The sequence below is a fragment of the Microcaecilia unicolor genome, chromosome 13 (assembly GCF_901765095.1).
Source record: "Microcaecilia unicolor chromosome 13, aMicUni1.1, whole genome shotgun sequence".
NCBI classification, from domain to species: Eukaryota; Metazoa; Chordata; class Amphibia; order Gymnophiona; family Siphonopidae; genus Microcaecilia; species Microcaecilia unicolor.
Window position 1 is genome coordinate 84,171,955 of NC_044043.1, and position 11,963 is coordinate 84,183,917.

Genomic DNA, 11,963 nt, shown 5'->3' on the forward strand with positions numbered 1-11,963 from the left:
TGCAGAAACATTTCTAGCCATAAATTCTAACACATTTCTTCACTCCATAATTGTATCTATATATAAAAGTGGTGTATAGGTTTCTGGTGTTTAGCTTCACTATTAATTGGGTGCTCTAATACCATCTATCTAGTCACAACAGTATCTGAAAAAAAGTGTTCTCACTATTCACATCCTCTAGATGTGACCCTGCTAACCACATTTGTGGCACTGTGCTGAAACCAGTATATACACAAGATAGTTCTGCAGTAATATAATTAGAGAACTGTTACGTCCTAAAATACAAGTACTTGCATGTTTGGGAAATATGAATACACAGGTCACAAAACATGGAGAAAAAGCAAGACTTCGCACATCAAAAGTGGTGGACAGAACTTAGGGGGGGGGGGGATTTGCTTCCACACAGCCAGTTCAGGTGGAGTTCAAACATCAAAATGTGCACACTTTTGTTATTTTTTAAATTAGTGCCACTGCACTGCTGCCAATCCATCAGCACTACCTATACAGCTCACAGGATAACCGACATTAACAGTTCCACCTCTCCTACTAACAAAGTAAATGTCCTCTCTTTCCATCAACATGGGCAAAATTATATATGTTTTACAGTTATTAAATTAAACCTCACATGCATAACAAGGCAAACGTAGACGTATCAATTTTCAAACGTGTAATGATACATAGCTCAGTGCTTCACTGAAAGATTCTAGTTAGCATGTACTGTACCATAATCAACTTACACAGTAATGCTTGCCCATAAAGTTTTTGGTTCTTTTTTTTTAAATACACATCTTTAATATCTCCTCACGTATTACAGATCCTTCAACAAGAAGCAGAAAGTATATGTCAAGTTATGATGAGAACAGCATTTCTATTTACCAAGAGATGTTTGTCCATCTTTCAGCAAATGACCAATGTCATTTTCTAAATGTTCTTCCAACCCGTTAACATTTCATCAATTTAATGACAATTAGCTTCTGCCTCCAGATTGGTTTTACCATCAATACAATTCATTGAGATTACGATTATGAAAATTGTGGTCATGCCTGTTAAGGTGAATAGCATTTCTCTCATTATTAGCATTATCTAAGCCAGTACTATCAAACCCATACTGCGTGTGTGGCATGAATTGTCGAAATATGCTAACACTGCCATGCCAAAATGTGGGCTGTGGAAGACGCCCCACAATGCTCCAAGTCCTCATCTCTGGGTCATAAGCTTCCACCACATCTGATAGTTCAAATGTATTATCATAGCCTCCAGAGACATAGAGTTTTCCACCAAGTGTGGCTAAGCTTCCTCCAACATGAACCTAAAATGAAACAAAAACACATTTTTGGTCACTATGTACTTCCCACTTGCGGCTTTTCTGGTACTGCAGTGAACCACAGAGAGTAAGATAGACAGGTCTTACAGCAGGGAGCAATGGATTAGGAAAACAATATAATCTTACAAAAAAGAAGAGAAGGAAAGAAACAAGTTTCAGAAACTTGGTTAGATGCAGTCTCTTATACAGTACATTAAAAAGCAAATGAAAGGTCAAAATTTCTCATTTATGCCACAAGATATGAAAATGTCTGGAAATACCCTCCATTAAAATAAAAGTCATATGACTACTCAAGATGCTGGTCACAGAAAGACAAAGTTATTCTATGGAGACTGTGATTGTAAGCAAGTGTTTTATTTAAAAATTACTTGGCATTCTTTAGCTGCTCTGCTTCCTCCCATTAGTCATATAATTACCCATCACTCAATAGAAGGCTGAAAAGAAATGGTTTTTAATTGAACAACCCAAACAACCAAATACCTGATTCATAGATGGGATTTTGTCCCATTCATTCTTTCTTGGATTGTACACATCCACTTCAGCAGAATCATCCCTAAAAAAAAAAAAAAAAAAAAAAAAGTGGACATGAAGCAGATAAACCAATAGGAAGAAGGCTGCGACATTAGAATTGCTCAGTCTCTATAAGCCTAAGTCCAACTAGCAAGGCAAATACTGAATTACAATCTCTCCATGAAAAGCGAAGATACTTACCTGTAGTAGGTATTCAGAGGACAGCAGGCCTTATATTCTCACAAGTGGGTAATGCAATGCTGTGTTGCCCGGTCTGGAGCTAATAAGCTTTAGAGAACTTTGTGGAGTATACGTCATGCTCCATTGTGCATGCACTAGTGCCTAACCCCAGCCGCAAAGGTGGGTTACCACAGTTAAAATACTACAGCATGAAAAAATAAAATAATAGGAGACAACTCCTAGGGGAGGGTGGGAGGGATTGTGAGAATATAAGGCCTGCTGTCCTCAGAGAATACCTGCTTACAGGTAAGTATCTTCGCTTTCATCCGAGGACAAGCAGAGCTATTATTCTCACAAGTAGGGAATCTCTAGCATCCAGCTCACCGAAACAGTAAACACTGGTCAACTGGGCCTCACAACTGTTGAGAACATAACTGAAACTACATACAAACTGAGTGAGAATGGCAGCTTGGAGACAGAAATAAATGGGCCTGAGGGGGTGGAGTTGGATTCTAGAACCCAAACAGATTCTACAGCACTGTCTGTCCAAACCAACTATTATGTCAGGTATCCTGCTCAAGGCAGTATGAGATGTGAATGTGTGGACTGAAAACCACTTTGCAGCCTGCAAATTTCTTCATGGAGGCTGACTGCAAGTGGGCTAGCGACGCAGCCATGGGCTCGGACATTGTGAGCCTTGACATGACCCTCTAGAGATTGTGCATTTCCCAATGGTGACCCCCATCCTGTTGGGATCGAAGAAACGAAAGTTGGGCAGACTGTGGGGGCCTTGTCTGCTCCATGTAATGTTTGCAGTGCAAGGTTCTCTCGGCAGGATGGGGAGGAAGTCGAGGAAAGAATGTTGGCAAGACAATCAACTGGTTCAGATGGAACTCTGACACAACCTTAGGTAGGAACTTAGGGTGCGTGCAGAGGACTACTCTGTTGATGAAACTTATTATAGAGATGCATCCACTACTACAGCCCGAAGTTCACCGACTCTACGAGCTGAAGTAACAGCCACCATGAAAATGACCTTCCAGGTCAAGTACTTCAGATAGCAGGAAGTCAATGGCTCGAAAGGAGCTTTCATCAGCTGGATGAGAACGACATTGAGATCCCATGACACGGGTGGAGGTTTGAAAGGAGGCTCCGAGAAAAGCACACCTCTCATGAAGCAAAACAACTAGAAGCTGTCCAGAGATGGGTTTACCCTCTACATGTTGATAAGCACTAATTGCACTGAGGTGAACCCTTACGGAGGGTCTCAAGACAAGATTCAGAAATGTGTAGAAGGTATTCAAGCAGGTATTCGGCAAACCTCCTCCATTTGAAAGAACACCACCTCTTAATGGAATCTTTTCTGGAAGCCACCAAGACCCAAGACACACCCTCTGACAGACCCAAAGAAGCAAATTCTAGGCTCTCAACATCTAGGTTGCGAGGGCCAGAGACTGAAGGTTGGGATGCAGAAAAGATCCCTCGTTCTGCATGATGAGGGTCGGAAAACACTCCAATCTCCACAGTTCTTCGGAGGCTAACTCCAGAAGAAGAGGGAACCATATCTGCTGTGGCTAGTAAGGTGCAATCAAGATCATGGTCCTGTGGTCTTGAGTTTCAGCAAAGGCTTCCCTATAAAAGGAATGGGAGGATACACATACAGACGACCTGTCCCCAATGCAGGAGGAAGGCATCCAACGTAAGCCTGCATCCTGGAACAAAACTGAGGGACTTTGTGATTCAATTGAATGGCAAAGATTCACTGAAGAGGTGCTCCACACTCAGAAGATCTCGCGGACAACACCTATGTTGAGAGACCAGTTGTGTGGTTGCATAACCGTGCTCAGCCTATCAGCCAGACTGTTTTTTTTGCCAGTCAGATAAGTGGCCTGCAGGAACATGCCATGTTGGTGAGCCCAGCGTCCATCTGGACAGCCTCCTGACACAGATGGTGTGATGTAATACATTGATTGCAACCTGTTTGGAATGAGCACAATTTGGTTGGACAGCCAATCTCTGAAAGCCTTTACAGCGTTCCAGATCACCCGAAGCTCAAGACTGATCTGAAGACCTATTTCCTAGCGGGACCAGTGTCCTTGAGTGTGAAGCCTATCTACATGAGCTCCCCAACCTTAGGGGAGATGAATCCATCGTCAGAACCTTTTGAGGCTGGATTTGGAATGGTAGTCCTCCGAGTTAAATTGGATCGAATGGTCCACCAGAGGAGAGAGTGAACAAGCTCTGCAGGCACTTAAATGACATCTGCTAGATCTCCCATAGCCTGACACCACTGATAGGCTAGGTTCCTTTGGGCAGATCTCATGTGAAGGCAGGTCATGGGTGTCACAAATGTGGAAGTCATGTGGCACAGCAACCTCAACATCTGCGAGCTGTGACCTGCTGCGAGGCTCAAACCTGAGAAGCCAGAGCAACTAGTGTCCGCTCCTCGGTCCCTAGGAGAAAGGCGCAAACCTGCTGTGTATCGAGCAGGGGCTCCATGAATGCCAATTGTTGAGCACGGCAAAGATGGGACTTGGGGTAGTTGTAACGAACCCTAGAAGCTCTAGCACCCAAATAGTCCTCCACATAGACTCCTGAGCACTGTCCTCAGACATGATCTTCACCAGCCATCGTCAAGGTAAGGGAACACACGGACTCCAGTCTGCTTAGTGACGCTGTGACTACCATTAACATTTGATAAATACCTTGGGAGCTGACGCAAGGCCAAAGGCAACAACATATGGTACTGAATAGTGAGGCGTTCCCAGCCAAATCAAAGATACTTCCGGTGGGGCTGGAGTATCAGGATACGAGTATATGCATCCTTCAAGTCCAGAGAGCATAGACAATCATTTTTCTGAATTATTGGTAGAAGGGTGCCCAAGGAAACCATCCTGAACTATTCTTGACCAGGAATTTGTTCAAGGCCCTTAGTTCTAGGATGGGACACATCCCCCCCATCTTCTTCTGCACAAGGAAGTACCTGAATAGAATCCCAGCCCTTCCTCCCATGGTGGAATGGGCTCGACCGCATGGACCTTCAGAAGACAGGAGAGTTCCTCTGCATGTACCTACTCGTGCAGAGCTCTCAGTGGGCAATTTGGAGGTTTTTGAAGCCAACTGAGGGTGTATCCGAGGCAAACTATTTGGAAAACCCCACTGGTTGGAGGTTACATGGGTCACCGTTCAAAGAAAAAAAAACTTCAGCCTCCCCCCATCAAGTCATCCAGGATGGACACTTTTACAGGCGGCTATGGTCTGCTGGAGCCAGTCAAAAGCTCACCCCTTGCTTTGACTGGGGAGCAGCAGGAGCCTTTGGTGTGCGCTGTTGACAAGAACGAGCACACTGGGGTTTGAGCCTGAACAGGCTGATGAGAAGTGGTGGCATAACTACGTCTCAAAAGACCTCCTAGATGAGGAAGCGGTGATGCAGGAAGGCCCCCGGCGGAAGAGAGAAGAGATGGTATCACTGTGTTTCTTGATTTGGTCAGCGACGACCTCAACCTTCTCTCCAAAAAGATTATGTTCCCCCCCCCCCCCCCCCCCCCACCCACAGCATGAGGCATCCACCAACCTCCGCTGAACCGACTGTTCCAAGTCAGAAACATTCAGCCATGAGAGTCTGTGCACTGCCTATACTTTGAGCAGGGATACAGGATGCCATGTCAAAGGTATTGTAGGCACCCCTGTCCAAGAACTTACAACATGCCTTCTGCTTCATGGCATACAAACTCGGCTTGCTCTGGTGAGAGACAGTCCGCCAACAGCTTGCTCACAGAGTCCCGCAAGTACACATTTGTAAGAGTTGGTAGATTGGATACAGGACACGAGCATTGAGGCCCAGAACATCTTCCTCTCAAAAGAGTCCAAGGTACTAGCTTCTCTGCCTGGGGGTACAGAGGCATAGTCTCTAGAACTCCTGGCTCTTTTGAGAGCAGATTCCCACCACCACAAGAATTATGAGGCAACTGGGGCCCATCAGAACCAGGTGTGCTGTGGATCCAATACATGGTGTCAATCTTCTTAGGCAGGACAGGGGCCTCCCTAGGAGAGGAACTCATAGTCCAGGACCCTCGAGCATCTTAGCCCTGGGCTCGTCCTCCACTTCCAAATGAAATGGAATAGTCTCAGCTATTTCCTTTACAAAAGGAGGGAACAAAAGTCTCTCTGGAGGAGACTTTCTCCTTTCAAGTGGAGGGGAGGGTTCAGAGGGGATGCATAGGATTCATACTCCGGAAAACTACCTTGGATCCTCCTCCGACTCCCATCAGCATTCCTCGTCAGTGTCAGACAAACGCCACATGATAGGGCCAAACTGTGCCTGCCTTGACTTAGAAGAGCCATGTCCCCGAGAAGGGAGTCAAGGAGTCAGCTCCTGCCTTGGACTCCGGCAAAGCTTCCTCCACTGATGTCAGGGGGTACTGGCATGGGTGCTAGTGTACGTTGGAGGCCGCACCGCAGGCCAAGAGCCAAGCAGGGGCTGCAACGGGAGATAGGGTAGGCGCAAGCGCACCCCCCCCCCCCCCCCGGATACTGATGCACACCGTTGCAAAAGGCAATCCAGCAGCTCGGAGCAAGGCCCGGAACCAGGAAAGACTGAGGTGCCGGCTCAGAACAGCTGCAGACTGATGGAGCTGAGACAGGAGTCAAGTCCTGGCTACCTGGAGACAGACGCAGCGGTACCTCCTGAATAGAGGGGGAGCAATCCTTCTGGCGCCAATGCTTCTTGGGTGCCAAATCCCTCAATGGCCCAGAGCTCCTGGTCAAGATGACCGATGCCAATGCTTCTTCGTCTTCACCTGAAGCTCGGTGTCGAGACTCCTTGGTGCCGAGGATGGCGTTGAATTCTCACGTCCAACGCTGGTCAGTCCCGGGGGCCCTGTGCAGCAGCTGGTGTCGAGACAGGTGGAGACCCACCCGATGCACTACTGCTTCCAGCGTCTATGGGTCTCAAAGCAGCCATATGGCAGATGCTCCCGATGTGGTCTTCGACATTGATGCCACCGACCTCGATGTAGACATCGTGGACTCAGACTTGGTTCCAAAAATCCTCTCGCGTTGAGCCTCTCTGGCAACCTGAGTTTTCTTCAGTCCTCTGCACTGACCACTAGGCTACTCCAGGATCCTGCTTGCTTCTCTAATAGGACTGGCCCTAACATCTGAAGCTGTCATTGAGGCTGGTATGTACTGTTTCTTTCATATCTTTGGGGGGGTGGGAGGGGGTCATGCCTTAATCCCTCCAGTGGTCATTTGGTCGTTTAGGGCACCTTTTGGTCGTGACAAACAGGTCTAGCCAAAACATCTTAATTTTGGCCCTAGATGTTCTCATTTTGTTCCACTATTGCAGAAAAACATCTGTTGGTGCCGCCCTTACCCCGCACAAAACACACCCCCTTGAAATTTGGATGAACTGTGGAGCAAAACATCCAAACTAGGGGTGTTGAAAATTGCAACTTGGACATTTGTTCAGAGAAAAACGTCCTTCTGCCAACCTTCTGATGTTTTTTGGACTTGTTTTGAAAATGAGCCCCTTTATTTATATGCTGCAACCTGAAGCACGAAGTCAACTGGTTTAATATTAAATACACATGCAATGTAATTGATGAACAAATATAAAGACCAAAAAGGATCAGCACCTCCTTCAATTAACTGTTCCTTCTCATTACGGGGAATGTGCCTTATCCCAGTGAGCTTTTATAATTTGCTCCCTACTGTAGCTCACATCTAGATAAAAAAAAATCACAGCCCTACAAATCTTCTCCATAGAGGCTGATCTCAGGTGAGCTACCAAAATTGCCCATGACAGATATTGTGAGCCTTGACATGACCCTGTAAGCCTGCTTAGGTATAAACAAAGAAGCTGCAGTACATTTCACAATGGCAGTTCCAGATTTATTGAAATCAAAAGAACCAAAAAAGTTGGTCAAATTAAACAGCTTGTGTCAACCAAAAAAGCTGGGTGAACTTGAGGGCTTTTGTCTGCTCTAAGAAGACGACCAAAACTCTCTTGCAAATCAGAAATGCATACAGCATGTTCACCAACATGGGCATGCAGATTAGGGGGGGGGGGGGGGGGGGGAATTGGCCAGATCAACCAAAGGAAGCCCTCAGATTCTTTTGCACACAAATCCAATTTGTTGAAAAATTGTGTGCGTCTGGGGGACGGTACTACTCTAATGCACTTGGAAATCAAGAACATACACATTTGATCAGGGCTGTGGAATCCGAGTTGGAAGCAATTTAGGTTGGAGTCAATAAAAATGTACTGACTCGGGCCTCAAAATAAACACTTAGGGCTCCTTTGTGGTAGCGATTCCGGCACGGCAAATGTGACAAAGCACATTCAAATCCTATGGGCTTTGCTGCATCTGCCATGCTGGAATCACTACTGTGGCTTGGCTTTGTAAAAGGAGCCCGGAATCACTACTACAGCTTTGTAAAAGGAGCCCTTAGTGTATTGAATATTTTGTTTGGCAGCATTTTTTTTCTTCAGGTTCCAAGTTCAAGCTTCAAATAAATATATTTTATAGTCTATTAATTCTAATTTTATACATAAAGAAACAGCAAAATCTCTCTTAAATACTATACACAGTAGCAATTGTCGGACAATAGAAAAATAGAGAGTTGGATGTTTAGTGTTAACTCCACAGCCCTGCATATAATTAAAAGCAATCTCGAAACAAACCGTTTCTCACCTTACAAAATATATGAGCCCATTGAGTGTTACAGCTTTTGGTGCAAAAGACCAAGGTGGCAAGTGTCCACAGTTCAAGAGGGACCATAAATCAGTCTCTGGATCATAACACTGTATAACCATGGCATCCTTGCCTTCAAGGGAGCCAATAGCATAGAGCTTCCCTCGACAAGAAGTAGTTAGCAGTTGTCCATCGGGTATAACATAGGCTGCAATGCCTCCCAGGCATCTATAGTATGATCATAGCGTTCTGTGCTGTCTGCGCCTATAACGTAAAGCAAGCCTTTCAAAACTGTTGAGCTGTGATACTCCCTTGGTTTCAGCATCGGAGACACCTCTGTCCACTCATTCACACTGGAGTTGTACCGCCATACATAATTGTAGAGTCTGGAACCATCAGACCCACCTAAGAGAAAGCATTTCAAAAACATTGTTAGCCTTAAACGTAACTCCTGGTAAGTAGTTATTTCCTACTCTTGCCTCACTACAGATGTTTTTAAAGTTAAAATTAGCAATGTACAGCCATACGTTTATGTTTTGACACCCTTGTTTGACACTGTATGTTTCAATGAATCCCTGAGTGAACAGAAGTTGATGCAGCTTTTACATGCAATGCTGTGATAAAGGCTGTTGACCCTCCTCCTGATTTCCACTATTACTACATGGAATAGTTTTGATCTTTAAAACAAATATTAGGCAAAGGGAACCAGAGTAAAATCCAAAAGTTTTGAAATTGTGTCATTTATATAAACAACAAAAGTTACTTTTCACATGGGTGATACAGGTAATTCCCTCCTCAAGCACCATCTTTAGCAGCAATAATTGAAACCAAGCAATTCCTATAATTTGATATCAGTCTTTCACATTGTTGCTGAGGAAACTTAGCTACAGTTTTTTTTTTGCAGAACTACTTTAAATAAATATTTGTAGGTTTTCCTCTCAACCCCTGCCCCCCCCCCCCACTCCAACTGACTCCTCCTTGTCCTCCCTTGTTGACAGATATAGGCCACCACTGTGGCATTGTCTGATATGATGCGAACTGATTCACCCAACAGCAAGTGGCGAAACACCTGGAGAGCCAGCAGAATTGCTCTGGTTTCCAAAAGGTTGATCGAGTAAGACCTTGAGCATACTGCCCCTGACAGTGAGCTCCCCAGCCCGATACTGGCATCTGTTGTGACCACTATCCATCTCAGCTGATCTAAAGGCATTCCCTTTGGAGCCACCAGCAGAGGCCGCCCATCACCTGCGCTGGGAGGGACAATTTTTACTGCAAAGAATTCCTCTGCAGAGACCACCTGGAAAGCAGAGACTTTTGAAGAGGCTTCATGTGCACCCTTGCCAGGGCACAACCTCTATCGTTGCCGCCATGGAACCCAGTACTTGAAGATAATCCCTTACACTCAGTACAGAGGACTGTAACAACAGGCAAATCTGAGACTGCAACTTCAGGATATGGACCAGGGGAAGAAGAACCTGACCCTGCCAAGTATTAAAGCACACCCCCAGGTACTCTAGTGACCGAGACGGCTGAAGACAACTTTTCTGAGAATTGACTACCCAACTTAGGGACTACAAGAAGCGTACCACTCGGTCCGTGACCTGAACAATCTCCTGATATGACTGATCTGATCAATCATCCAGGTAAGGATGAACTAGAATGCCCTCTGTTCTGAGAGCTGCAGCCACCACCATCACCTTGGTAAATGTATGAGGGGCTGTCGCCAGACCGAAGGACAGTGCCCAAAACTGATAATGCTTGCTCATCACTGCAAAGCACAGAAAACGTTGATGTGTGGTCCAAATAGGAATGTGCAGATAGGCCTCTGTCAGATTTAGCGCAGTCAAAAACTCTCCGGCCCGAATGCCAGTGACCGATCGCAGAGTCTCCATACAAAAGACGACACAGAGAATGACTGACTGCCTTAAGAACTAGGATAGATATAAAAGAACCTTCATTAGAATACTGACCCTGTCTGAGCTCTGAAGAGGGAACTGGACAAATTACTTGAAGGGCAAAAAGCCTTTGGAAAAGAGTTTCTCTGACCACCCTCGCCTTGAGATAAGAGCAGCAGGGAGACTCCAAGAAGGCGTCTGGCAGAGGACATGCAAACTCTAAAGCGTACCTTCTCGAATGAATAACCTCTATAACCCACTGGTCGGAGGTCATCTGGGCCCACTTCCAATAAAACTGCGCTAAGCGAGTTCTGATGGGAATCAGCAGCTGGGCCCGCAAATCCTGATTGCTGAAGACGAGAGGAAAACGGGAAGGAGGTGCCTGTTTCCCTACCTCCTCTTCAATTACCCTGAAAGAACCGAGTCCTCTGAAAAGAACCTGGACCGCTGAACTGGAGCCACTCTGCCTGGTCTATACTGACAAAATCTCAGCCCCTACCGCAGCCCAAGACTACATCACACCCAAAACCTCTAGGGTGATCCTCAGGCAATCTCTGGCTCTTAGTCTCTCCCAGATTGCAGACCAGCTAGTCTAGTTCATCACCAGAGAACCCTTAAAAGGAAATCTACTAAGTTTAGACTTACAAGCCGCACCTGCTGACCAACCCCGTAGCCAAAGAGACCTACATGCCACCACACTTAAAACCATAGACAGAGGAAGCTCTCAGCAAAATCATAGAAAAACATCCGCCAAAAAGGCCAAACCCATCTCAAGTCACTTCTGTATCTATAGCCAACAAATCATCCGAACAGCAATCCAACACCTTCTCAGACCACCGAAAGCAAGATCGCTACGAAAGAAATCACAAATAGCTGCCTGCACAGCCAAAGCAGAGACATTAAAGCTACTCGATTCTATATAGCGATCCTGAACATCATTAAGGGCAGTACAGCCATTCACGGGAACCGTATTCCTTTTAGTAACAGCAGAGACTACAACGTCCACCACCAGCGGCTTCAGAAGAGATTTATCGGAGTCCGGAACCGGATGAAGATACACCATAGACTTAGTGGGATGAAAGGCAGAATCTGGCACATCCCACTGTGGTTAATATCCCTAATATCCTGGTGCATAGGAAAGGTCTTACCTGGCCTTCGAATGCCATTCACGAGGTCAACCTCCATCCCTCTACAGCAGGGGACTCCTGCTCCTCAAAACACAAGGTAGTGGAAATTAGAAATGAGCTTCTGTAAATCCTCTTTATGGAAAATTCTCAGGGTGCTCCTCCATTGAAAGAGCTTCAGCTCCTGAATCAACCTGATCAAAATCCTCAGCCATCTGCCCTTCAGAGAAAAAAA

At 45.7% G+C, this 11,963-nt stretch overlaps 1 protein-coding gene across 1 annotated transcript; it reads right to left on the reverse strand.

Moving 5' to 3' along the window:
• Positions 1-795: 795 nt before the first annotated feature.
• On the reverse strand, positions 796-8,877 carry LOC115456803 (kelch-like protein 21). Its single transcript, XM_030186112.1, has 3 exons — positions 8,710-8,877; positions 1,805-1,877; positions 796-1,309 (listed from the first exon to the last, which is right to left on the reverse strand). The coding sequence occupies exons 1-3, from the start codon at positions 8,829-8,831 to the stop codon at positions 998-1,000; spliced, it is 507 nt and encodes a 168-aa protein (XP_030041972.1). The 5' UTR covers positions 8,832-8,877; the 3' UTR covers positions 796-997.
• Positions 8,878-11,963: the final 3,086 nt, after the last annotated feature.

Coding starts and splice junctions, on each gene's coding strand:
- LOC115456803 (XM_030186112.1), bottom strand. CDS start 8,831: ATGGTTATACAGTGTTATGATCCAGAGACTGATTTATGGTCCCTCTTG. Junction 1,878..8,709: donor GGGCTCATATATTTTGTAAG/GTGAGAAACGGT, acceptor TTTTTTTTTTAG/GGATGATTCTGCTGAAGTGG. Junction 1,310..1,804: donor AAATCCCATCTATGAATCAG/GTATTTGGTTGT, acceptor GTTTCATTTTAG/GTTCATGTTGGAGGAAGCTT.